We start from the raw sequence: 27,288 nt of genomic DNA, 5'->3' as shown, positions 1-27,288 counted from the left end.
GAGAAGGAAGGGGGATGGGGTGTGAGGGAGTTTGGGGAAGGAGCGAAGACAGGGTGGAGGTGGGGTGTGGGGGGCTGTGGGGAAGGAAGGGGTGGGGTGCAGTGTGGGGGGATGGGGTGCAGGGATGGAACAAGGATGGGGGTGGGGATGTACGGGGGAGTGCGGGGCAGGAGCAAGAATGGGAAGGTGCAGGGTTTGAATACCCGCCTGCTTCGTCTTTGTCTGACGTCGCTGGGAGTTAAACCCCCAGGGGATTGGGCCCCTAGGGTCTGCCCCAGCAGGCCACATGAGCCAGCCTGATGCAATGGGCTGACCTTTGCTTTGCTGCTCAGCCTGGGGCCCACTTCTCCCACCAGTAGCTCCCGCCCGTGTCAATGGAGGCTGCTCAGATCCTGCAGCGACCGGAGACCAGGGTGTGGGGTGAGGAGAACGGATCCTACCAGCCGTGTGGCTGGACCTTGCAGAGCTCCTCCTGGCAGGAAGGGAGCAGGCACTGGGCCTTGCAAAACGTCCCCACTCCCACAGCCTGCAAACCAAGCATGCAGGCATGTCAATGCACTCGCTATAGCCGGGACCTAGACCCTCTGGGAAATCAGGGCCTTAAAACGAGACCCCTGGAGAAGCACCAACAACCAGCACTTCCATTTTCTGACCCTCCGTTAGCTCCAGCGGTAGTGGAGGCTGATCGTGGTTGGTATTCGAAGGGCTCAGAAGTGGCCCCTCCTTACTTGCCCTGTCGATTTCAGGGCGCGCTAGCAGCCGGCCAGGCCCGTCTCACTATGATCCCCGAGAAGATGCGGCAGCTGCTGCCGGAGGTGGAGCTGGATCCCAGCGTTATCTCCGTCGTGCTCTGCAGCTCCACCGTGGCCTTCCTGGTGCTCAAGTGGATGGTGAAGAAGCTGGTGCAGCAGAGGATGCGGGAGGCCAGGAGGAACCGAGTGCGCGCCCTGGGACAGATGGAAGAAGCTGTCCAGCAGTTCAAACAAGAGGTGACACACCCGGGTATTCCTCTCGTCCTCAGAAAGGATCATGCATGCTCATCTCATTAACAGTCTCAAATAAATGTGTCATGGGTCCAGCTGCAAAAAGAACTCCCCTCAGAGCTGGGAGAATGAATGATCCCTGAAGTCTTGTGACTTCTGCCCAAAAGTTTCCTTTATAATCTCTGTATACCGGGGTCTTAGCTGTCAACCTCGCCCCACAGCACACAGACCTGTCTCCCAACATGAGATCTGCTTTGTCCCTGATCATCCAGGACCCCAGGAGGGCTCCAAGTTTGCTAGCCCCACTCACGAAATAAGGAACCGCTCAGCTTAAGGGCAACAGGATCAGGCCCTAAATTATTTGCAAGTCTCCTACATAACCCCAGATTGTTTAGCTGATGTCAGAATCAGTGAACTCATGGTATGTCAGAATCAGTGAACTCATTTGAACGTTGTCTGAGCTACAGCCCCATCCTCTGTCTACGCAGTGACCTACTACGTGGTGAGGCCCTGAGCTAATTTTTTTGTCGTATGTGTTGCATGAAATTCAGCTTTACCGTGCATCCTGCCGGTAGCAGGATGTAATTTGATGTAATGCATTGTGTCATAGACCAGACTGCATGTCAAGTTAACAGTTCAGAGCTACGCAGAGGACTGCTATAAATAATGTAGCAGCAGGAGGTCCTTAGGAATGAGTCCAGACCACATTCAGCATGGAGACTTGCAAATGATAGTCTATGTGTCATAAACACTATACTGCATTGATGTAAAAACTGATTTTGTTTGTGTTTTCAGCCAAATTTCCCTGGACAATGTTAAGGGGTGGGGGGTGGGAAGCAGCTGTTTGCTCAGAAATTAGAACCGTTGGGGAGCGAAAACAGTAAATCTTGCAGATTATTATTATTATTTTTGGCTGGGGTGGAATTTGACCATCTTTGCAACGAATTGCAACTGTCTTGAATTCACAGGTCTTGAGATGTCGATGGGAATCATTCACCCAGGTCTTGCAAACCCAGAGACAAGATAGGGAGAAAAGATGACCCCGTAACTGTGGGGCAATTCTTTGCGAGAGCTGGTCAGAAAACAGGGGGAAATATTTATGGAGGAAAACAACTGATTGAAAGTTTTCACCTGATTTTTTTTAATTATACACACAAGAGTTTCCAACCGTCTCTGTGCTCTACACAATAATTGCCATGTATCTACTACACCTTGCAGAACCCAGAGGTACAGGCCAGTCTCATCCTCTCTCTGCCGCTTGTTGAGCTGGTCAAGAAACAGAAGGAAGGTTCCCTGTCACCAGAGAGCGTCCTCTACACGTACATGGACAAGGTGAGGAAGTCATTCCTTCTTCAAGACAGCAAGGATGTGGTTAAAGCACTGGATTGGGACTCAGGTGATCTGGCTTCAATTGTAGACTCTGACACACACCTCCCTGTGTGACCTTGGGCAAGTGAATTAATCTGTCTTGATCTCAGCTAACCAACTGTAAAGTGGGGATTATAACGCTCCCTTTAACTTGCTATTTGTAAGCTCTTCCAGACAGGGACTGATGCATTATGTGTCTGAACAGCGCCTAGCACAATGAGTGGCCCTGATTTTGGTTGGGTCCTCCAGGCCTGCTCTAACAGATACAGTAATAAAAACTGGTGCTAGATTTAGGATAAACTGGGATGGTTTGCTTAAAATTTCTCTTTGAAGTAAATTATCAGAGTTGCTTAGATCTAGGGCTGGCCCTCTGCACTAGGGCAAATTTCCCCCATAGAGCTGTTAGGAGTTTTTCCTGGAGCAATGCCACTTAGGGCTTGTCTGTCTACACACGAAAGTTGTTCCTGATTAGGTCCCTGGGTGGAAATGTTTATTGCGGAGAGATAGTGTCTTGTTCTGTTGTGTATTGAAAACTGTGAAAATTGTGATCTATCACTTTAAGTTCTTAGGTTTTCCTCATCCTCCTTGCACAGCAGGGGGCTCTGTAGGGAAGCATAAGACCTGCCTAGCACACAGCAGCAGTCAGTCTGCAGCTAGCCAGCTAGAGTAAGGTGGGGTGAGTTGTGCCTTTTTATTTTAGGGAGCAGCCTGTTTTGTCTCTCTCTGTGTTTTTTTTTTTTTTTTTGCATTCTTGTGTGTGTGTGTTATGGGTCTGAATTCTGATAAGTAAAGTTGTATTACACTGTAACCTTGCAGCAATAGTATTTTATGTTTTTTTTTATCTAACTCCTCTGTTTCTATGCCATGAAACACAATAAGACATTCTTGTTTCAGAATAAGTGTGTCCACACATGGAGTTAATCAGGAATAGCTATTGCACTTTAACTTCACACCCTACCTTAATCGGAAACAACTTTCAAGTGTAGACCTGGGTAAAAGGTTTTGCTTTTCTTCCTTAGTTATAAAGCATAAACTCAGATGCAGGGTGAATTAAAGGTCTAAAGAGGTGAATGACCTTTTCTTTCCCTCCTGTGTTTCCTCGGCAAGGCCTTAGAAGTGCACCGGGACGTGAACTGTGTGACGGATTTTATTCAGGAGTGTGTGCACCTGCTCCAGGAAGTGAGGACACAAAAGGAGAAAGGGTTGTTGTATGGAGTTCCCGTCAGTATCAAGGATCCCATTGGATACGAGGTGCTTCTGTATTTCCTTTTTTTTAAAAGAAGCATGTAATGTTGAGATAAGGGAGTGCAATACGTTGGGGTTGGTAATAAAATACACGGACCACTGTATTGACAGGTATAAAGAGGAATTGATACGGTAAAAGTGCTAGTTGGTGTGTCTGTGCACCACTGCCCTCTGCTGGATAGAAGTGGAACTGTCCATATGTGTCAAAAGCTCGATGCTGCGGACAGTGTACAGAGATTCTCCTTTAGTTCAACTGACAGGGGGCTGTGCTTTTGGAGCAGGGGGTCTGAGTTCTATCCCTACTGATGCCGTGAAGTTCCAGGTGGCTGTGGATTCATTACAGTGTCATTAAACTTAATTAAAAGTATTGGCTCAGCCCTGAAATATCGGTGAGCTTGGTTATGGCTCTGCTATCAGAGTGTGAGTGCAATGAGGCTGCACTGAAACAGCGTCATGGCCAGGTTGGCAGAAAGATCCCTTGTGATCCCCTCCCCCTGTGAGGGGTTTGGAGATATCAAGGGGGTGGCTTGCAGAGGGCTGCTGGGGCCAAAGGGGGTGTCAGACTGTAAGAAGGCGTCTCATGGCTGGGACTGGAGAGCAGTCAGGATATGGGGGGGGAATCGCTCAGCAATATAACCCCCCGGAGAGAGAGGAGGGCCTTCAATGGAGCTGCCAGCCCTTGTATTATCATTAGTGGCCACGTACCAGAGGACACTGGGAGGCAGCTGCCTGTCCGTTTCCACCCCTCACGTTAGGGCTCAGAGGTTCCATCCGTGGTGACCATGGCGTCAGTCCCATGTATCTAACGTGCTCTATGTCTGCCCCCTTTCCAAGGGTCACGTCTCCACCTGTGGCTTGGGACAGTACCTCGGCTACCCGGAGCAAGAGGACAGCGTCTTAGTGAAGGTGCTGAAGAAGCAGGGGGCCATTCCGTTTGTGAAAACCAACATCTCCCAGTGCTTGATCAAGTAATTGGCCGGTTCTCCTTGTGACAAGGATTGCTACTTTTCCGTACCCCCTGCCCTGGCGATCAGTGTGGGAGGGTGGAAAGACAGCCATTGACTTGGGTAGCCTTCAAATCTGGCCCTCAGTGCTTAGTGAGAGAGAGAAACACCAGAGGCCAGACTGTCATCGCCTTGCCTGTGTGACTAATCATGTTGGCTCAGATCCAAAGGTATTTAGGCACCTAATGTCAGTCAAAATCAATGGGAGTTAGGCGCCTAATAATCTCTGAGGACCTGGGCCGTTACCTTCACCAGGTTTACTCCGAGCAGCAAGGCGGTCCCAACTGGACTGTGACGATTCAAGATCCAGTGGCAGTTAATGTAGCCTTCTCTCTGTGCTCAGTGTAGGGTGCTCCCCACCCCACCAGAGAAGGCCTTCCCAGCGCTGCTGGGGACTCTGATGGAAAGGGGTGAGCGAGAGCCACGCGGCTTTGAGTCACTCTGTGCACTTGGGGCGGCTCAGGTCCTGTTCCCCCTTCCTGCGTTTACCTCAGAAATGCTCACACAGGGCAGCAGCAAGGGCGCCGGCAGCTCCCACTGGGAGGCAGTTTCCATGCAGTCCTCTTGTTTTTCCGTCAGCCGCAGTAGTCCAGGCACCTATGCAGGAGAAATATGCCAACTCTACTGCTCTCCAATAAATAGGGCCCTACCAATTTCACCGCCGTGATAAACGTGCCATGGACCGTGAAATAAGTCCTGCCCAATGAAATCCGATCTCCCCCGTGCTGCTGGGAGTGCCCCAGCTGGGGGCTCGTAGCTGCTAGTCCGGGCGAGCTAGGGTGGGACATAACTTGTCCTTCCCCTGCACTACTGCTCTCGGTGGGGAGATCAGACCCACCTCCAGAGACAGTGCAGAAGTGAGGGTGGTACACCCTCACTTCTGTGCTGCAGCAACCCCGGAGCTGGGCTCGTGGCGCCCCCAAATTGTCCAGAGCTCCTGGGCACAGTTAATCCACCACTGGCCAAGACTAGTAGCTAGGAGACCCTGGCTGGGGCACTCCCAGCAGCAAGGGGGAGATCAGACCCACCTCCACCTCCGGGAACCTCCTCCAGCTGCAGGAAGCTCCGGGGCTGCAAGAAATGAGGGTGGCAATCCTGTGACCCTCTACAACAGCTTTGCAACCCCCCTTTTGGGTCGGTTACAACACTGTGACATTTCAGATGTAAACATCTGAAAATGTGAAATTGACTAATTTTTCAAATCCTATGGTAGCGAAATTGACCAGAATGGACCATGAATTTGGTAGGGCCCTACCAGGAAAGGACTCTATTGTAGGTGAATCAGGGGCATCATGGAGACCCAACCTTCTACCCCCCCCCCCCCCCCCCCCCCCGTTGTTCTCCAGTTGTGAGCTGTGTTGTGCCTTATTCACCAGCAGCGAGCGGCCTATGCTTGTCCCATTTATTGAGATCACTGTTGAAGCAGGAGTCAGCACATTTGGTCTTGGCTGATCTGCTGGGCTCTGCTGCCCGTTGGCTTCACAGGTCTTTTGAGTGGAGATTTGGGTGCCATAATAAGGTGAGGTGAGGTGTCCCGGTAAGGTGAAAGGTTAAGCAGGCCTCCACGGTGCTGAAGGACACGGAAGGGAATGTGATGTAGGGAACTCAGCTCACTTCCATTAACTGATTGCTGCTTTCTGTCTCACTCAGCTACGACTGCAGCAACTTGATCTTCGGCCAGACGGTGAATCCGCTGAACCACCAGAAAAGCCCCGGCGGCTCCTCCGGAGGGGAGGGGGCGCTGATCGCCGGAGGAGGGTCCGTCCTGGGCTTTGGGACAGATATAGGTGGGAGCATCCGCCTGCCGTCCAGCTTCTGCGGGCTGTGCGGGCTCAAGCCGACCGGCAACAGGCTGAGGTAGGTGCCGAGCCTGCCCAAGGGCCGCATCGGTTTCTGCAGCACTGACAAAGGATTGATTGTTTGTTGATTTCTCCAGAGCCCCTCACAGGTAACAAGGAGCTTCCGTGGCACAGCATGTGCTGAGACCAAGTACCCACCACCCTGAATCGCTGCCGCCGGGGGTGAAAACCCATTGCCCAAAGCCAGTCTGGTCCCCGGCCTTGTGAATCAAATCCAAGCCCACTGAAACCCCAGCCCTCTCTCTGAGTATCCTCACAGATCTTGAAAGGCTGTGTCCAAATGCCATTGAAATCATTGGGAAGACTCCAAGTGATCTCAGTGAGCTTTGGATTGGGGCCTGCATGGACAGGTCTTGTTTTAAACTCCCTGGGACTTAATTCCGCCCTGCAGGGTATGAGTAACTGCCAGTGGCTTCATTTGGGACTCAGATGTGTATCCTACGGTGGAGAATAGGACCCTTGCAGATTAGGGGGATGGGCTGGCGCTGAGCTCCTCCCCTTTCGTTCTCAGTGGTTACCTCGCTGAGAGGGACACTGTCTGTTTCCAGATTGTGCAGAAAGGGGAATGGCCTTTCCTCATGAAAGGTGATCCAGTGAGCAGTGAAATCCATGGGAGCCTTTCCCTTGATTTCAGTAGGTGCTGGGTCAGCCGCAAGCTGATTCATCCCCCACCTGGGCGGGTTTCTCCCTTATCACTAAACCTGGCAGTTGATCTGTTGACCGATCTTAAATCTACTTCCCTGGCCTGTCCCCTCTGCCCCCTTCAAATGCCTCCTATTGTTATCCACTGTATTTATATGTTTGTTTATTTCTATCTCCCACGGTCCCTTCGGAGTTAGCGGCCCTGTCAGTTACGTCCAAACAGGTGAGCCTTTTCTTCAACAACCTTTTCGGTCTGAACCTCTGGCAACAGATATTAACCACGGTGAGGGTCTTGAAGAGGAACTAGACTGGGACACAGGTGTTTTGGGTTCCATCCCTGGGTGACTTTGGGCAGGACACTTCACCTCCCTGTGTCCCCGTTCCCCATCTGTAAAGTGGAGGTAATAACCCTTCCTTTGTCTCGTGCCTTCTTAGTCCCTGCCCCAAAGAGTTTACAGTCCGTCTTGTACAAAGCCGAGCTCTGCTTGAGGCCTCTGGGTTCTACTGTAATACAAAGAAATACTAGTTATAATGGAAACTGTCCTACCTCGATGGTGAGCCACTCAGTTGGATGTGAAATCTCGGAAATGCTCATTTAAATGCAAGTTTCAGCCAAAGGCGGGATATAGTGACTGGGAATCGGATCCACCAAAACTTCTGCTGTCCCTAGGAATAGCCTCTCTTCCCATCCATGCGCCATAGCCCTTCAAGAAGGGCATTCTCTTCCCATACACTCTCTTTTCTGCCCCCTGACCCAGGGATTTCTTGCTGTGTCCACCCTGGCTCAGCTCTGGGACGGACTCAGTGGGTCAATTTCTCCAGTCCTCACTCAGGCAGACATGTTTTGTGACAGCCCCTTATTAGACCGAAGAAAGCCCTTTATTCATGCCGGGCTAACTACTGATAGCTCTGCCTTCTGGGACCTTGAACTTGGACCTTATCCACATTTGGGGTGGGGGGGAAAAAGGAAGTGCTTTTGTGTGTGTGTGTGTGTGTGTGTGTGTGTGTGTGTGTGTGTGTGTGTAGTTCCATCAGAGATGGTATATGGGCAGAGTGCAGATGAGGACTTAGAAATAAATGGAGCTTCTTATTCCATGAGCTACACAGTTCATTCTAGATCTTCAGAATAAAAGAGTTTATCCCTCTATTATCACAACTGTAGACAGATATGGAGACCGTTGTGTATGCTACAAGCATACCTGGCCTTGATACATCTGGCTACCTTGGGTGAAGCACAAACATTTGGCTTAGTGGTTAGCTACATGTGTGTTCTTTTACTCCAGTTACAGGAATGGTCGGGCCAATGGCGAGGGACGTGGATAGCCTGGCTCTCTGCATGAGAGCGCTCCTGTGTGACGACATGTTCCACCTGGACCCCACCGTGCCACCCCTGCCCTTCAACGAGGAGGTAGGTCACTGAACGTTAGATGGTCACAGTGGTTAGGCTCCTTCTTTTGCTGAAATGTACATTGTGGTCTAAAAAGCCGTGACGATGTTGGCTGAGCTGGCCGACGTCTTCACATCCCACTACCTGGTATCCTTGGGGTCAGGGCGTGGGAGGACACCCTCTGGGATCCCTCTGACACGGGGAGGCCCTGGAATGTGTGGGGCTTGAAGGAGGCTGTTGGCTAGAACCTCGGAGACAGAGCGAATAACAGAGCTGAGCACCCATGATGGAATCACAGCCACAGGGCTTGTTGGGAGAGAGAGGCCACTGGGGACAGGGCTGGTGGCACAATCTTTGAGCTGGGAGATGGGAGGGAGCAGAATCAGGACCTCATAGGATTGGGCTGAGGGTGGAGGTTTGCCCATCATTAGTCCCAGCTGGGAAGAGTCTGGCTGATCGTGGTTTAATCCCATTATTCCCACAGTTCTAGAGACGTTAAGGGCAGATATGTCTCCTTTCAGGTATACTCCAGTTCCACTCCCCTTCGGATCGGGTACTACGACACAGACGGCTATTTCCTGCTACCTCCCTGCACGAGACGGGCTGTGCATGAAACCAGGACGTTGTTGCAGGAGGCTGGACACATGGTACGTTCAGTGGCACCGACCTGTTTGTTCATAGCCAGCTTCATTCACATGGGCGATCTGACTACATGAATCAAAGCGATAAGGAGAAGCAATCTGACTGACTGCAAGGTAGAGGTTCATTAACCCTCTGAAGCCTACCAGGTCTCATGCCAGATAGCAACAGAGAACCAGATATTTGTACCTAGTTATTACACTACCTTGATTGTGACTGGGGTGAAACATATAATGATTAAAATGCCTTTCACAAATACGGGAGGATCAGCTAACGAGAAGATCTTGCAACTAGAGATAGTTGGGAACTGGAATCTTTGTTCCATGGGAAATTCCAACATTTCAGAAAAATATTTTGTCCCGAATCAAAATGAAAAACCAAAATTTCAACATCTCCATGAAACAAAACTCTTGAAAACTTTGCTTCAGCTCAACGGGTGTTTTGTTTAATTTTCAATTTCGGTTTCGTTTCCATTTTGGTATTTGTTTTTTTTTTTATTTTAAAATACACTTCAGCATTATTGAAATGCTTCATTTTGATATTTTTAAAAGCAAAATTTGGTTGAAATCAGCATGTTCCTGGGGAATTTCAGTTGCGATAAAACGGCCTTTTCCGATGGAAAAAGACATCTTCAGTCTGCTCTAATTGGTCTCCTTTCCATTCAGAGGTAGCACTCCGCCTGCCTCTTGCACATTAGTATTTAAGATGTTGTCTAGGTATTTCTACTGTACTCATATCTGTGTCTTGTAGTCTCTCTATCCCATGTAAATTATTCATCCAGTTTCAGACAACCAGATGAGTTGTTCTGGGGGACAGATAGACACTCTCGGTAATTCTTCTGTGTTAACTGGCTCCACTAAAGTCTGTAGTATCTTTTGCTCTTAATTTTAAAAACAAAAACAAACGCAGTATTTATGTAGGACCTGTGGGCTAGGTGAAGTAAACTGGTGACCTCCGTGGAGCTACGCTGGTTTTATTTTCACCAGCAAAGGACCTGATCCTATGTGTTTTGGTGTTGCTTTTACCCTTTGGCAAGGGTTTTAGTGGCTAAGAAACTGGGAGTGCAGATACTTTGGTTCTAGTCCTGATTCTCTGTGGACTTCCCATGTGACTTCGGGAAAATCACTTATGTTTTTTGGGCCCCGGCTGTAAAAAGAGGCTAATCATACCTTTAGAGGGTGCTTTTGGATCTTTTGTAGAAGATGCTGTACAGTATGACTGTATGGTATTATTTTTAGTAAGTCAATGTCAAAGGAAAAGGATAAATTGAATACAAGAAAACAGGAAAAGCTTTCTCCCCTCTCCTCTCAACTTTCTTTTAAAATCTAAGTCAGGGATCGGCAACCTTTCAGAAGCGGTGCGCCGAGTCTTCATTTATTCACTCTGATTTAAGGTTTCACGTGCCAGTCATACATTTTAACATTTTTAGAAGGTCTCTTTCTATAAGTCTATAATATAGAACTAAACTATTGTTGTATGTCAAGTAAATAAGGTTTTTAAAATGTTTAAGAAGCTTCATTTAAAATTAAATTAAAATGCAAAGCCCCCCCCCCGGACCGGTGGCCAGGACCCGGGCAGTGTGAGTGCCTCTGAAAATCAGCTCACGTGCCGCCTTCGGCACCTGTGCCATAGGTTGCCTACCCCGATCTAAGTATCTTTACATTCATATTATGCAGGAACTCTTCAAAAACAACCCACTACCACTGATGAGCGTTATTACACTCCTTGGTGTGTTCATGCCACTCAGTCTCCAGCAAATGACCCTAGGCAGGAGTTAAATGATGATAATATTATGGGCTACTATGCAGCTTGCACGCTCAGAAGAGTCCCGGGTGCAGATGGGTGTTGGGCGAGAGTCCTGTTTATCCTGCAGATCTTGGCTATATGGAGGTAGGATGGTCTTGTGAAGAAAGCACTGCAGTGACACTCCGGAGATCTGGGTTTAATTCCTGGCTCTGCCAGGCAAATCACCTGATCTCTTCCTTCCCCGCATTAGTTTGTAGTAATGAGTGTAGTTTGATTGTAAGGGCAAGGGCTGCATTGCAACAGGATTGGGTTGCCTAAATCTCTTAGGACCTTTTAGATTGCAAGTCCTTTGGGGCAGGGACTGGCTCTTACCAAGTGTACGTACAGCGCCGAGCACAGCGGGGCGCCGATTTCAGGTGGGGCCTCTGCATTCTACCGGAATATAAGAAATCACAATGAAGTATTGTCCCCTGGTTTTTGAACCACCTCGTTTTTCACCCAGCTGATCCCGTTCATCCCCCCGCGGATCGACTACGTCATGAACGAGCTCTTCATGAAGGGCCTCTTTGCCGATGGTGGCGCTGCTTTACTTGAGAAATTGTAAGTGTGACCGAGGCTGGCCAGGCGCAGAGGGGTGGGTGTAACTAGCGACAGCAGGCTGGGTCTCCACAGTGAAGTGAAGGAGCTACGGGGACACAGGATCATTGCCTAGCAGTGCTGCGGGCCTGACTGCGCTGTCTTCCGTGGAGTCGTGCCTGCTTACAGCTGTGGTGAACTTGGGCCGGGTCTGCTATGGAGGGGCTGTCCTGATAGGCCACTGGAGCTAGGCCCCACCAATGAGGCGGTGCTTAATTTGTAATGAAAGAGTTGCCAGGGCTCAAGCAAGTTTTTTACACTCGTAACTGATGCAGCAGGCCCGGAGGTGCCGGGGCTAGGAACTGCCAGGCCCGGAGGTGCCGGAGCTCTGAGCTGCCAGGCCCGGAGGTGCCGGGGCTAGGAACTGCCAGGCCCGGAGGTGCCGGGGCTAGGAACTGCCTGGCCCGGAGGTGCCAGGGCACTGAGCGGCCAGGCCTGGAGGTGCCAGGGCTCTGAGCGGCCAGGCCCGGAGGTGCCGGGGCTCTGAGTGGCCAGGCCCGGAGGTGGGGCTTGTGCTTAAACTGGAGTCAGATCCTTGGCTTAGTGTGCAGTGTAGACACAATCTTAGTCTGCCAGTGGCAGAGGAAGGAAGCACTGAACTGGGAATACGGCCTTCAGCTGGGCTATTGGGGTTCAGCCACAGAGCATGGGGCCAAATCTCATTTCCTCTGCTGCTCGAGCCCCACCTCTTGTTCTGGGCACCAGCTGCCACTGGCCTGGTACCTCTAGGCCAGTTCCTGTTGGGGATACCCAGGCATTTATCCAGGCAAGGGGCTAGCCCATAAGCCAGCTCGTTCCACTGAGTGATGCCATGAAGAAGAGTAACACGATAACCTAGGCTTGGAGGCAGGCTTTTCCAGCCTCTTGCTTTATAACAGGGGAGAGGTTATTTCTTGCGCCTTATGCAGTGGCTAGTGCACAGGACTGCAAATCAGCTGATCTGGTGACTGCCTCTTTGGGGGAGCGTGGCCTGGTCTCCAGGGGATCTCTGTCTTAGATTTATTTGTTTGCTCTCCTTGGCTGAAAGGGGCTAGCTGAGGTCCGTACTCTGTAATGAATGTCGCACATCTTCTGGCTGGGAATCAGCACTGGGTTGGCCCAGCACAGCTGGTTCATTCTGACTGCCTCCTTTCTGTCTCCCTTCCCAGTGAGCTGGACACTGTGGATCCCAACTCCTGCTCCCAGATCAATTGCTACAGACTCCCCTTTCTCCTGAAGAAGATTCTGGCTTTCTTCACCAAACCGCTGGTAAGTTACATCTTCTTCCCTTCAGTGCCGGAGAGAGGGCACGTTTCACACTCACAGCTGGCTCGGGGGGGGACTTAGGCCCCGATCCTCAGAAGGGCTAGGCACCTAATTCTCATTGACATCAATGGGAGACAGGCATGTAAATTCCTTTGAGGTCTGGTTCTGCTCCCACTCCCACCAGCTCTATACCAGTGCAACTCCACTGGCTTCAGTGCAGTTACTGCTGAATTACACAGGGCGAGTGAAAAGCAAGCAGGACCCCAGAATATAACCATCTCCTTCTGGGTAACACGTAGTGTATTGACACAGTTTGGGATAGTTGCTCGGGGAAAGGGTCAACATGGTAACCCGGCTTAGAGCCCAGCTTGTAACCTTACATCCCGAGTTAGCTCACTGCAGCGTTAGTCCTGTATATCAGTGTGAACCACGAACCATCACACCAGACACTGAGTGCAGGAGACGGCTAGGAACAAACTAATAACTCAAAAGTGTTGGTGAGCAAGTCAGCACATGGACACTAGGGAGAGACACGGGGGTGGATCCATGGGGCCTTGGAGTCCAGTGAACACTCCTTGGAAAATCTAAACATTGGGAGTGGTCCTCTCCCCATATAGGACTGTGCACAGCCTCCATAACCTTCAGATCTGAGTTCCCCACAACCCCCTGGGAGGCAGAGCAGGGATCCCCATTGTAGGTCAGCTGAGACAAGTGACTTGCCCAGGGACACACTAGAAGTCGGTGACAGAGCTGGGATTTGAACTTAGCTCTTCCAACATCCCAAGCCCCTGGGCTAGCCTTCCTCTCTTTGTGAGGCTCTTTAAACATTAATGTTGTTTTTCTGATTGGTTTAAATACTCAGACGGTCAAATCTGCCCTTGGGCAGAGGCCTCGCACTAAGCTATCCCGGGGCTAAAGTGCGACTTATGTGAGTAAAGTTTGTGCTGGCCTTATGCACAAGGTGAATTTCACCCATCAGGCAGGATGTAAACTGCTTCCCATTCTCTTCCAAGCCACAGCCTTAAGGGAAGAGAGTCTCTCTAGTGGCTAGAGCAGGCACGTAGGAGTCAGGATTCCTGAGTATTATTCCAGTTCTGCAGCTGATCACTGTGCCTCAGTTTCCCCATCAGCAAAGTGGGGATAACGGTACATGCTGACATTGAGATCCTCAGCTGTAACACGCTGTGCAAGCACAGCGGAGTGTCAGTGTTAGTATTTTGATTTTGCAGAATTAAATGTTTGGGAAAGATACATGAAGTTAAATCATTCATAATTAGGGCCCTATTAAATTCACAGCCATGAAAAATGCGTCACGGTCCGTGAAATCTGGTCTCCTGGCCAGCAGCTGCCGCTCTCTAGCTGCCCAGCTCTGAAGGCAGTGCTTCCACCAGCAGCAGCACAGAAGTGAGGGTAGCAGAACCGCAACTCCCCCTAAAATAACCTTGCGATCCCCCCTTCCTCCCACAACTCCTTTTTGGGTCAGGACCCCTACAATTACAACACTGTGAAATTTTAGATTTAAATAGCTGAAATCATGAAATTTATGATTTTTAAAATCCGATGGCCAGGAAATTGACCAAAATGGACTGTGAATTTGGTAGGGCCCTATTTATAATCTGCGGTTTTGTCACTAAAAAATTGTGCCGATGGTAAGTTTGTTAGTGGATCACTTGCAGTGTCTGTGCTTGCTTGACAAAATGTGCATCCTGGCGTGTGCCACATCAGTGCCTCTGGAGCTGTTTGCGCATAACTCCTTCCTCTGAAAACCTTTCTCGACGATCTGACCTGATTCTGGCTTCCCAATGGTGATGCTCATTGACGTTTTTATGTTTCTTTTCAGTTCCCTCGATTCTCCAGTTATTTGAATGCACTGTGTGGAGTGTGGTAAGAGGCCGTTTTTCTTCAACTTTAATAACAGCATTCTGTTCAAGTAACTATAGAAAATGGTGATTTCACAGTACAGTTTATAGCCATGTAGCAGTGGAAAGATCTTTCCAGCATAAGTTCCCTGTTTCAGAATGACTTTGTTGTGCAGACATCTGATCGCATTGTTCCTGAGAAATCGACGTGCATTGTGACATATGTTCTTTCCTAGAATCAACAGGGATGGATGAATGGATTGTAAATACTTTTTAACCAGTTGAGAAGTTGCTAGTGCCACCTGTCGGTACAATTGAAAGATTGCAAGTGATCCTTAGAGCAAACATAGAAATTGCTAATATCCGCTACTGGGAAGAATAGTCCTGTAAACAATTATTGCTGATTTGCATAACATCACAGAAGGGCATGATGGGAGGCGGTATAAACAACTAACAGTTATTACTCTAGGATCGGTGTTAATTACATCACTTCAAAGTTCCTATTGTGGCTTCATGCTGAATTGACGTGTTAATGTTAAAAGCAGTGGCCATAACACACAACGCAGTCTAGAAAAGATGGGGGTTGATTGGAAGAGAAACTGAGGCAAGGTTGGGTGGGGGGGGGAATTCAACAGAGAGAAAAAAAATTAAATTCTCAAAGCCAAATATAGGGACATTTCTGATTTGAGGCGTGTTTTCTAATTAAAAACCAAGGACTCCACGGGGTAGAAGAGTGTAAAGAAAATGGACCAAATCTTATCCCCGTGTAGCTCTCCCCTTGGTGAATAAGGCCACACCGGTTCCTTGTACGGCGTGTGTGTTATAAAGTGCATGGCAGACAGAAGGAGAGCTCTGTTGTGTAAATAGGCACACCTCTCTTGACGTCAGTGCAGCTAGGCGGGCACTAGCCCAGAATGTCTACTCCAGTGAGGGGAAAACATGGAAACCCCCCCCCCCGCCATGACGTCTGGGTGAAAGAGTCTGATAAGGGCTGAAGCTTCCTGTGGGCTAGAAAGACCCTGGCTGAGAATCGGTGAGCAGCGGCTGTGTTCCCCTGATCAGTCTCAATGACACTTTCAGCTCCACAAAGCATTTGCGCACAGGCTTAGGCCTGGGCTATGCTACGGAGTTAGGTTGGCCTAAAATGCTGCTCCCACCGATGTAACGTGCCCACTACACCGACTGAATAGCTCCACCTCCGCGCGAAGCGTAGTGCTTAGGTCGATGCAGTGAGGTCGACCCGGCGTCAGTGTAGACGCTGCGTTGCTTACATCGACTGGTGCTGCCTTTCAGAAGCCGTCCCACAATGCCCCACACTGACAGTGAAATCGGTGCAAGTGCAACTCCTGGTGAAAATGTGCGCTGCCGATGCAAGAAGCAGAGTGTGGACGTGCAAAAGCAATTCAGTGACTGCGGTGGCTGTACATCAACGTAACTTAGGCTATGTCGCCACTAGCACTTTTGTCAGTCACGGGTGTGATGAAAACCAATCCCCTGACTGACAGAAGTTTCACCGACAGAAGCACCAGTATCTCTAGTGTAGACATAGCCTTAGGTAGACTTAATTGTGTAGTGTGGACTTGCCCTGAAGCACATGCTTGAAGTTCAACGTGCATAGGTGCTTTGCCAGATAGAGATCCTAGACTCAGGGCTTGTCTATACTTACCGCGCTGGTTCGGCGGCAGGCAATCGAACTTCTGGGTTCGATTTATCGCGTCTAGTCTGGACGCGATAAATCGAACTCAGAAGTGCTCCCCGTCGACTCCGGTAATCCTGCTCGCCGCGAGGAGTACGCGGAGTCGACGGGGGAGCCTGCCTGCCGGGTCTGGACGGGGGTAAGTTCGAACTAAGGTATGTTGACTTCAGCTACGTTATTCACGTAGCTGAAGTTGCGTACCTTAGTTCGATCTGGGGGTTTAGTGTAGACCAAGCCTCAGGGTCTCAGAGTTGAAGAGCAAAATATGTAAGCAGATCCCCATGCATGTAGACTCCTGCTCCTATATGGATCCCTTCTCCTTTCACTGCCGCTCTGGGCAGGCTATGAGCTCCTTGCAGGATCGGGGCCCTGGTGATGATGAGTGATGATTTTAAAAATTGTAGCCCTGCAATGTCGATGTGCTACTGAGTTTCCTGGAAATTAAAGGACCCAATAGATTTCCGCAGGAGCTACACAGTTCTGATCCAGAGCCACATTTTTTTATCCCCTTCAAATTTCAGGGCTATCTGAATCAAGGGTCTTGGTTCAGGCCATTGCAGAAACAGGGGCCAGCTATGAAATTTGCACCCCAGTTATTCTCCTGGGCCCATTCCAAATTCCCACATATTTGAAGTGTGTTTTGTGTTCAAAGAGAGTTATGTTGCCTGGCGTATCTAGAGGGGGGTGTCAGTGTGTTAGAAACCAGATGGCGACTGCATTGTGCTGTATCGATATTCCATCCATTCACACACCACCCATATGGAGACACTGGGTCCGAATCTGGTAGTGAACCAGTCACCTGCTCACTCAATAATCTCTGTCATTTTCTTATTTCCGGCTAATTTTAGGTCGCCGAAAGAATTCTCGGAGCTGCATGCTGCATTGATGGTAATGTGCCTTTTTCAATACGAAAGATAAAAAGCCACTGTTAACCAGACGTATTCCTGAGGAAATGAACTATTGCCCCAGTCTCATAGTGGCCATTTAGTTCACAAACACAATCAGTTGCACTGTCATCAACTGATACAACCTTTAAACCTCCTGGTCCCAATATCCCTTAAGCTCTTCACCCTACCATGCAACAGCACCCACTGGGACATATGCAAACTCAGCTCTTCCAGATTGGACATCTAGGTTTCTGCTAGCATCTTCCATACCACCAAAGATTTGGCATGCAGTCCCAGCACCGTGGAACATTAGCAGGAAATTACCAGCCATTTATATTGGAGAGGGAATTTTCTGTGAATATGGTAACTGTTCTAACTAGGCTCTTTTACCATGCCTAGCCTAGTGATCTCTGAATATTTGTGCTGTGCTCATGCTATGTGTTTACCGTCCACAAATATTCTAGTAAACAAGCTTTTCTAGTGCACGTGCAGGTCAAAAGTAAATGTTATGCACAAATAGTCAGTGACCGTGAATCTCGAATTGCAGAACTAGAACCAACCACAATGCAAACGTTGCAGCTCAGAGAACTGTCCCCTCAAATATGCAATTTGAAATTTGTGCTGCTGTTAGTTAGGCCCTGCACACAAGTCATCTAATCTAGCAACAGAAATCATCACAGGTGACCGATCAACCTGACAGGTCTTTGCTCAAATGATCAAAGGAGGGAAGTCAAATATTCCCAATAAGCTATTTGCAAAGAATCTGCAGACTAAGACTTATGCATTGGAGAAATTGGTAAATTGTGTGGAATAAGGAATATAAAAGAGAATTTTCCAAACTGTTTGCAGAGGGTGAAATTCATACCATGCCATGCAGAGGAGCCAGCACAAACCCCATTGACTAAGGATTTCATAGGAGTTGTGCTGACCCTCCATACAGGGGTCAATTCCACCCATTATTTTCTCCAAATAACTCACCCAGATCACCTCATGGGGCCTTAACACAGTCAGATCCACAGAGGAAAAGCCAAGTGTTATAATTACATCCTACCAATTGGGGAAATCCTGGTGCTGCCTTGTTCTAGATATACCGACGGGAATTCCTCTCCAGATGGAGAAACCTGAATCTGGATGTCATCCTGTGTCCTGTGTTAGGCCCTGCCTTCACCTTGGGGTATCCTGGGAGACTCATTGGTAAGTTGCAGTGCTAGAAAGGACTGGCCTAAGGCATCCTGCAAAAATTGAACCAAACTGAACCTCTTTGGTGGGTCAGGAACCTTTGATTAACTCGTTCTCCCCTCTCCCCAGTTTTTGCCTGCATCTGAAAACTGTTCAAGCCATTAAATCTGAGTCTGGTTGGGTGTCTTCAGATCCAGGCCATTGTATAAAGAGAGAGGCTGTTTAGATCCCCAAATTGGGGAGAAATGGGTTCTGTGTTTGACGTGGATCAATTCTGATTTCTCTCACTGATTTTGCACTGTCAGGATCCTAGACCACTGGTTAGGTTCTTCCTCTCAGGGAACTCCAGATTTTATATTGTAATAGGATGGATGGTTGCTGTCAGGAAGTTCCAGGGGGCTGACAGCCATGCAGTTCCTGTTGGCTACAGATTTGATATACTGATATCAGAAGTAAGATTTGAACTCCCGAGAATGCTAGATGCTCAAGGTGCCGCTGTTAAATTAGCTAGTGTAGGTGTGTGTCACTGCCTTGTCCTGGAGGCAGTGAGAATTGGGTACTTGTGTAACATAGGCCCTGCACTGCTAACAGCTGAGAGTGATCCTCCTTTGGCTCAAGTGGCAGGTGTCTCTGCTTTTGGAGCAGGAGGAGCTGAGTTCTAGCCCTGCTGCTGCCAGGATAATCCTAGTGTGCAGTCACAGAGTCCTATATGGCCCTGGATTTATTACCATATTCTGTCCATCACATTTCCAGCTGCTGTTTCCTCTACCATGTTGTACAACGTCTTAAACTTCCCCGCGGGGGTTGTGCCGGTGACCACCGTTACGGAGGCTGATGAGGAAAATCTGAAGCATTACACAGGGCACTACGGTGACCCCTGGGATAGGAGACTGAGGCAGGTCAGTGATGAATCCCCATTGTTTTATGGCATAGGCAGGTTAGGGTTTGGGGCAGCACGGCCTTCTTTCGACAGATCTTGCTATATCTCATCCTAGCAAACTGTCCAGGCCAGATGCAGATTTCACAGGTGAATGATTCCCTAGATCCATAGAGTCTACATGTTTCAGAGCAAGGGTGACTGTCCACCCTGGCGTGTATATAACAATCTATTATAACGATCAGGCTAGTGTGTATTTGTGCACCACTGCCATCTACTGAATGGAATCAGCACTGCTCCATGGTGTGTCATTGGCTCTATATTGTTCATGGCGATTTTCCTTTAGCTCAAGCCGCAGGGAGCTATGTTTCTGGAGTAGGAAGATCGGAGTCCTGGCCTTGAGGTTGCGATGGAGTTCCGAGCGGCAATGGCGTACAGTGTAGTGACAGCCGGGGGATGTCTTAGGTGGCCATAGATGGTTCTAATATCCACAGACATGGATGCTGTCATACCGATCCCAATGAAGGGGCTTGTAGCAAGGCCCTGACTCACCGGCACGGTGCCTCCTGCTGGGCATGTGTGAATTAGCTTTCTCAGCCCTGGAGTGCCCTCCTATGGACCGGTGTCTCACCCTCTGTTACATACCCATCTCCAGTCCCTTTATCTCCACCGTGTATAGGCCCCATGTCCCTCCCGGACCACGGTGCCCCTTACCTTGAGGTGCTGCCCCTCACCCAGGAAACCCCACTCCCCTGAGCCCACCTCGCCTCAGTGGCCCACTGCTAGTCCTCATCTAGCCCCTTTACTCAGGGGCAAATGGCAGTCTGCAATGGCCACTCATCACTGGCTAGGGGGTTGGACCTGCTGCCTTTCCCTGCAGCCGGAGTACTTCCTTAGGCCTTCCTGTCAGGCCTCAGCCTGGGAGGTCACCAGGCCTGAGCTCCCCAGCTCAGCCCGCCCTTTCTCCAGCACTACTCTTTTGAAGATACCCTGTGCTCCTAGGCAGCCCTGTCCTTCCCACCCCAAGGCTGGAGTGAGACTTCCTGCCGCCTAGCTCACAGGCCTTTTTATACCAGCCCTACCGGGCCCGGATTGGCTGCTACCTGCCTTCGCCTGATTGGCTCCTCGGGGCAGTCCTTTCCCAGAGCTGGTATTAACCCCTTTCTCTCCGGAGCGGGATGCTCGCCCCGCTATAGGGCTACTGAAAGATCACAGGGTGGTTGCTTTCTAGTTTATTGTCCCCTTGTGGGTTGGGGGTGTTGTACAGTAGACTCTGTCTCTCTCTTTGGTAGATAGGGCCCAATTCTGCTCTGCAGAGCAGAGAGGCTACTGACTAGATCCACTGCTACAGGGTCCCTGCTGGGCCAGGGAAAATTTCTCCGGGGTGGGCCAGGCCGCTGTATCCTGGCGAGTACTCTAGTGGCTGACCACCGGTGCACAGCCAGGCCCACCTAGCTCATGGCTAGCTTTGCAGCTGCTGGCAAAATAACCTGCAACCCAACTCCCCTGGGGAACGTGGGTCATGGCCTAATGTATTGCCAGCCGCACTCTTGGCCACAGCGCAGTCAGCGGGTGTGATGGCAACACGTGCAGCTATACCCAAGGGAACTTTCCTTGAGCTAGCTCAGGCCGGGAGCAGTGAAGCCATGGCAACGAATGCTCCAGCGTGGGATGTACAAGCCGGCCCAGAACCCTGGATAATTACTCGTCTACGCTGCTGCGGCTTCACTGCTCCTGAGCTAGCCAGATTAAAGCTGGCGGGGGTATGTCTGCAGGGGTTCCCTTAGTCCAATCTTGGGTCCTGTGGAAGGATCCTTCCCTTCTTCTTTCATGAAGAGGAGGCTCTATAGCAGGGCTGGCCAACCTGAGCCTGGGAAGGAGCCAGAATTTACCCAGTGTGCATTGCCAAAGAGCCACAGTAATACGTCAGCAGGCCCCCATCAGCTCCCCACCCCCGCTCCCAGCGCCTCCTACCCACCGGCAGCCTGGCCGATCAGCGCCTTCCCCTCCCTCCCGATCAGCTGTTTCGTGGCGTGCAGGAGGCTCTGGGAGGGAGTGGGGAGGAGCGAGGGCACGGCAGGCTGAGGGGAGGGGGCAGGAAGGGGTGGAGTGGGGGCAGGGCCTGTGGCAGAGCCAGGGGTTGAGCAGTGAACACTCATAGACTCATAGACTTTAAGGTCAGAAGGGACCATTATGATCATCTGGTCTGACCCCCTGCATACTGCAGGCCATAAAACCGTCCCTACCCCTTCCCTGGACTCTGCTGTTGAAGTCCCCAATCCTGTTTTAGGTGACTTCAATCGGCAGAAACCCTCCTGCTAGAGATCCCTGCCCCATGCTGCGGAGGAAGGCGAAAAACCTCCAGAGGCTCAGCCAATCTGCCCTGGAGGAAAATTCCTTCCCGACCCCAAATATGGCGATCAGTAAGACCCCGAGCATATAGGCAAGAGTCTCCAGCCTGACCCCTGTCAGCCATTATACAATTTGCCTACCATTGCTTGGTTTTCCTTGACTACTATGTTTTACCATTAAACCATTCCCTCCATAAATTTATCTAACTTAATCTTAAAACCAGACAGGTCCGTCGCCCCCACCGTTTCCCTCGGAAGGCCGTTCCAATATTTCACCCCTCTGACGGTCAGAAACCTTCGTCTAATTTCAAGCCTGAACTTCCCCACGGCCAGTTTATATCCATTCGTTCTCGTATCCACATTAGTACTGAGCTGGAATAATTCTTCTCCCTCCCTCGTATTAATCCCTCTAATATATTTAAAGATAGCAATCATATCCCCCCTCAGCCTTCGCTTTGTCAGACTAAACAACCCAAGCTCCTCTAGTCTCTTTTCATACGACAGGTTTTCCATTCCTCTGATCATCCTAGTGGCCCTTCTCTGCACCCGTTCCAGTTTGAGTTCATCTTTTTTAAACATGGGAGACCAGAACTGCACGCAGTACTCCAAATGAGGTCTCACCAGCGCCTTGTACAACGGAAGCAGGACCTCCTTATCCCTACTAGATATACCTCGCCTAATGCATCCCAAGACAGCATTGGCTTTTTTCACCGCCATGTCGCATTGTCGACTCATAGTCATCCTGTGGTCTACGAGGACCCCTAGGTCCTTCTCCTCTTCCGTTACTTCTAACCAATGTGTCCCCATCTTGTAACTAAAATTTTTATTAGTCATCCCCAAATGCATCACCTTACACTTTTTACTATTAAATTTCATCCTATTTCTGATACTCCAATTCACAAGCTCATTCAAGTCTCCCTGCAGGATATCCCTATCCTCCTCCGAATTTACAATGCCTCCCACCTTTGTATCATCCGCAAACTTTATCAGCCCACTTCTGCAATCGGTTCCGAGGTCCGTTATAAATAGATTAAATAAAATGGGTCCCAAAACCGAACCTTGAGGCACTCCACTAGTAACCTCCCTCCAACCTGACAGTTCACCCTTTAATACGACCCGCTGCATTCTCCCCATTAACCAATTCCTTATCCACCTCTGGATTTTCATATCGATCCCCATGTTTTTCAGTTTAACCAATAATTCCTCATGGGGTACAGTATCAAACGCTTTACTGAAATCCAGGTATATTAGGTCCACCGCATTTCCCTTATCTAATAAATCCGTTACTTTCTCAAAGAAGGAGATCAGATTCGTTTGGCACGATCTGCCCTTCGTAAAACCATGTTGTAATTTATCGCAATTGCCACTAACCTCCAGGTCCTCAACTAGTTTCTCTTTCAGAATTTTCTCTAACACCTTGCACACTACAGATGTTAAACTAACAGGCCTGTAGTTACCCGGATCACTTTTTTTCCCTTTCTTGAAAATAGGAACCACATTAGCTATTCTCCAGTCTAACGGGACCACCCCCGAGTTTACAGATTCATTAAATATTATCACTAACGGGCCTGCTATTTCCCGCGCCAATTCCTTCAATATTCTCGGATGAAGATCGTCCGGTCCTCCCGACTTAGCCCCATTAAGGCATTCAAGTTTTGTTTCTACCTCGGATACGGTAATCCCCCATCCTGAATGCCCCTCTGTAGTGGTGCTAGTATCCCTAATACCTTCATTGGCCTCATTGAACACCGATGCAAAATATTCATTGAGATATTGCGCCATGCCTAGATTGTCTTTAATCTCCTCTCCGGCAATAGTCTTCAGCGGTCCCACTTCTTCTTTCTTTGCTTTCTTCCTATTTATGTGGCTGTAAAACCTCTTACTATTGCTTTTAATTCCCCTCGCTAGGTCCAACTCTACACGGCCTTTGGCCTTTCTCACTCTATCTCTACATTCTCTGACTTCGCTAAGGTAAGTTTCTTTACTAATCCCTCCCCTCTTCCACTCTTTGTACGCTTTCTGTTTTTTCCTAATCGCCCCTTTGAGTCGGTCGCTCATCCAGCTCGGTCTAAATCTCCTGCTTTGTAATCTTTTTCCCTTTTTTGGAATGCAGGCCTCCGACAGCTCATGCATCTTTAACTTGAAGTAATCCCAGGCTTCTTCTGCCTTTAGATCCATTAATACGTTTGCCCAATCCACTTCCCTTACCAGTCCCCTTAATTTGTTAAAATTGGCCTTTTTAAAATTATAAACCCTAGTCTTTGACTTAATTCTGTTACTCCTCCCATGTATTTTAAACCGAATTAGCTCATGATCACTGGAGCCCAAATTGTCCCCCACTACCACTTCCTCAACGAGGTCCTCACTACTTACCAGAATCAAATCTAAAATGGCCTCCCCCCTCGTCGGTTCAGCTACCACTTGATGAAGGAATTGATCAGCAATCACATCTAGGAACATCTGAGCCCTATTATTACTACTAGCGTTTGTGCCCCAATCTATATCCGGAAAGTTAAAGTCCCCCATAATTACACAGTTTCTATTAGTAATTACTTCTCTAAAGACATTAAATAGTTCCTTATCCATATCCTGGGTCGATCCCGGCGGTCTATAGCACACTCCAAGCACTATCCCCGGAGAGGCTCTAGTAGTCCTATTACCCAGTGTGAGTATTGCCCAGACGGACTCTGTGTTATCTAATCCATCAACTATTATTTCTTTACAGCTTATTTCACTATTGACATACAATGCCACCCCCCCACCTTTACCTTTGTCCCGGTCTTTCCTAAACAGCGCATACCCCTCCATACCTGCGTTCCAGTCGTGACTGCCATTCCACCATGTTTCTGTTATTCCTACGATATCTGGTTTCAGCTCTTGGACCAAGAGCTCCAATTCCTCCATTTTATTACCTAGGCTTCTGGCATTGGTGTATAAACACCCTAATGTATGTTGTTTAGCCTGTCTCCCATTAGAAGCACTGTAAGTTGCGGGCCTCCTTGCGTCCGTCCCCCCTGTCCTTCCTATGTCCGATCTCATCTCCCTGGCTATGTCTCCTCTCATTTTACTCACCTTTTCCATACTGGAATCTGGCGTGGAGATTAACTGTGCATCTCCCAACCTTCTCCCCAAACTTCCTAGTTTAAAGCTCTTTTGATAAGATGAGCCAGCCTCCCTCCCAGAAGTCTATTTCCTTCCCTACTCAGGTGAAGCCCATCCCGCGAGAACAGGTTTCTGTCCCCGAAAGCCTCCCAGTGGCCATACATCCCAAAGCCCTCCTTATAGCACCACTCTCTTAGCGAACTATTTATTCTCACAATCCTATCAGCCCTTTGCTGCCCTTCCCTTGGAACTGGCAGAATCCCACTAAAGATAATCTGAGCCTCTATCTCCTTGAGCGTCTTCCCCAGCCTAGCATAATCTCCCTTGATTCTCTCTAACGAGAACCTAGCCGTGTCATTCGTTCCTACATGAAGGATTATCAAGGGGTTCTTACCTGCTCCTTTTAGGATCCTTTTCATCCGCAGGTCCACATCGCGTATCTTTGCGCCCGGTAGACAGCACACCCTTCTGTTCTCCGGGTCCGACCTGGTCACAGGCCTGTCCAATCTCCTCAGTAATGAGTCTCCAATTACATACACCTGCCTTCGCCTGGCAACAGTGCGATCTAGTAATCTAGTCTCTAATCCCTCTAGTCCTGACCTGTGCCTGTTCCTATCTTCCCTTATGCTCCCCCTTATGCCTTCCTGATTCCTCCCGGGGCCCAGAATTGGTGCTGTCTCCATCAACTCCTCCCCTCGCTCTCTCGGACTAGCTGCTCTTCTCTTCTTCCTCACTCTCCCACCTTCAGCCGCCACCTGCTGCCCCTCCACCTCGCTATCCAAACACTCGAACCTATTCCTGAGTTCTATTCCCCCCTCGCTGGCCCTTCTTTTCCTTGGCCTGCTTCTCACAGTCACATGCTTCCACCTCCCATGTTCTCCCCCTTCCATTCCCCTCTCACTGTCCTCTGCCTCTATCTGCGCTGCAGGACACTCTCCTTCAGCCCCTCCTTGCCTGTCCTCCATCAGCTGCTCAAACCCCCGCCTAAACTCCACCAGGGTATCTACCTGCATCTCTAGCCCCTTAATCTTTTCCTCCAGTAACACTATCAGGCGACACTTCATACAAACATACCTGTGTTCCAGCTCCCCTGCTAGGACCATATACATACCACAGCTTCCACATGCAGCCATCTGCATTCTGTCTGCTCCTGCTGCCTGGCTCATGCCTGCTGCGCTCCCTGCCCACAGCACCTGTGGACTCAGAGCACACACCACACCGTGCCCTCCTGCCTCCCCCCTTACCTCCCCCTGCAAACTCCCTCTCAAACTCCCCTGTTAGCCGCCCTGTTTGCTGCCTCCGGTGCCGCTGCTCGGCACATTGGAAAGTTGGCGCCTGTAACTCCAGCCCGGAGTCGGTGCTTGTACAAGGAGCCGCATGTTAACTTCTGAAGAGCCGCGTGTGGCTCCGGAGCCGCAGGTTGGCCACCCCTGCTCTATAGGTCCTGCTCCCCACAGCAGCACAGGTCCTTGAGTTTCCCTAATAATATTCCACGGCTTTTCTCTCCTCTGCAGGCTGTGGAAGGAGCCGTGGGGCTGCCCGTGGCGGTGCAGTGCGTGGCTCTGCCGTGGCAGGAGGAGCTGTGCCTTCGGTTCATGAAGGAGGTGGAGAGACTGGCCCAGGGGCAGAAAAAGCAAACTGAGGATAACTTGCAGAATGATGTGCATACAAAGGGGCAAAGTGAGGTGCAAGCGCAAGCATCCCGCTTGACCGTGCAAACGAACATGCTAATGGATGTGCAAAGAACACTAGCTCAAACTGATCTGGTCACTGACGTGCAAACGGATGTGCCAAAAACAGGATCTCAAACTGATTTGTTAGCTGATGTTCAACTGCACGTGCACCCACAGTCCTCTGGCCCTGACGTGCAACCAGACGTGCAAACACAACTAACCCAACCAGACACTGAAACTCAGCCATGCCCATCTGAGACGCAAACACAGACTTCCCAACCTGACATGCAAACACAACTAACCCAACCTGACGTGCAACCTGACGTGCAACCTGATGTGCAAACACAACTAACCCAGCCTGATATGCAACCTGATGTGCAAACACAACTAACCCAACCTGACGTGCAACCTGACGTGCAACCTGATGTGCAAACACAACCAACCCAACCTGATGTGCAAACACAGGCTTCCCAATCAGATGTGCAAACCCAACCAACCCAACCCGACATTGAAACACAACCATCCCACCCTGACGTGCAACCTGATGTGCCAACTGCCTAATGAACAAGGAGCGCTCTGCCCCCCATTAAAATTCAGCCAGCTCTGGCCCTGGCCGTTGTTTAGCATCACCAACGCACTTTTATTGGGGACCAGAAGTGAAGAACACCATGTGCAGCTGAAAGGAGAATTGGGATCGGCTGATGTAATTACCCACATCTCTGTTTGATTAGGACTCCAGAGCCAACCCCCAGCTCTTGTGAAAAGTGACAGTTTGGTCATGAGAACTACATTTGAACTCCCAAAGTTGGCACCTCCCCCGTAGCACAGCGCCCCCGAGCACAGAACTGGGGCATTTGTTCAACATGGAAGCCACGAAGAGAGAAACCGAATAAAACCCGATTTGCAAGTC

At 49.6% G+C, this 27,288-nt stretch overlaps 1 protein-coding gene across 1 annotated transcript; it reads left to right on the top strand.

Moving 5' to 3' along the window:
- Positions 1-182: 182 nt before the first annotated feature.
- On the top strand, positions 183-27,288 carry LOC117882248 (fatty-acid amide hydrolase 1-like). The gene is made up of 15 exons (XM_034780364.1): positions 183-989; positions 2,202-2,315; positions 3,459-3,602; positions 4,431-4,564; positions 6,251-6,457; positions 7,299-7,324; positions 8,385-8,509; positions 9,010-9,135; positions 11,376-11,473; positions 12,658-12,757; positions 14,595-14,638; positions 17,158-17,197; positions 18,282-18,390; positions 19,129-19,274; positions 26,220-27,288. The coding sequence occupies exons 1-15, from the start codon at positions 375-377 to the stop codon at positions 26,937-26,939; spliced, it is 2,748 nt and encodes a 915-aa protein (XP_034636255.1). The 5' UTR covers positions 183-374; the 3' UTR covers positions 26,940-27,288.

The sequence above is a fragment of the Trachemys scripta genome, chromosome 8 (genome assembly GCF_013100865.1).
Source record: "Trachemys scripta elegans isolate TJP31775 chromosome 8, CAS_Tse_1.0, whole genome shotgun sequence".
Taxonomy (NCBI): domain Eukaryota; kingdom Metazoa; phylum Chordata; order Testudines; family Emydidae; genus Trachemys; species Trachemys scripta.
Note: the sequence above shows the minus strand (reverse complement) of the source record. Positions and strands in the feature narration are given on the sequence as shown.

Coding starts and splice junctions, on each gene's coding strand:
- LOC117882248 (XM_034780364.1), top strand. CDS start 375: ATGGAGGCTGCTCAGATCCTGCAGCGACCGGAGACCAGGGTGTGGGGT. Junction 14,639..17,157: donor AATGCACTGTGTGGAGTGTG/GTAAGAGGCCGT, acceptor GGCTAATTTTAG/GTCGCCGAAAGAATTCTCGG. Junction 17,198..18,281: donor AGCTGCATGCTGCATTGATG/GTAATGTGCCTT, acceptor GCCTTGTTCTAG/ATATACCGACGGGAATTCCT.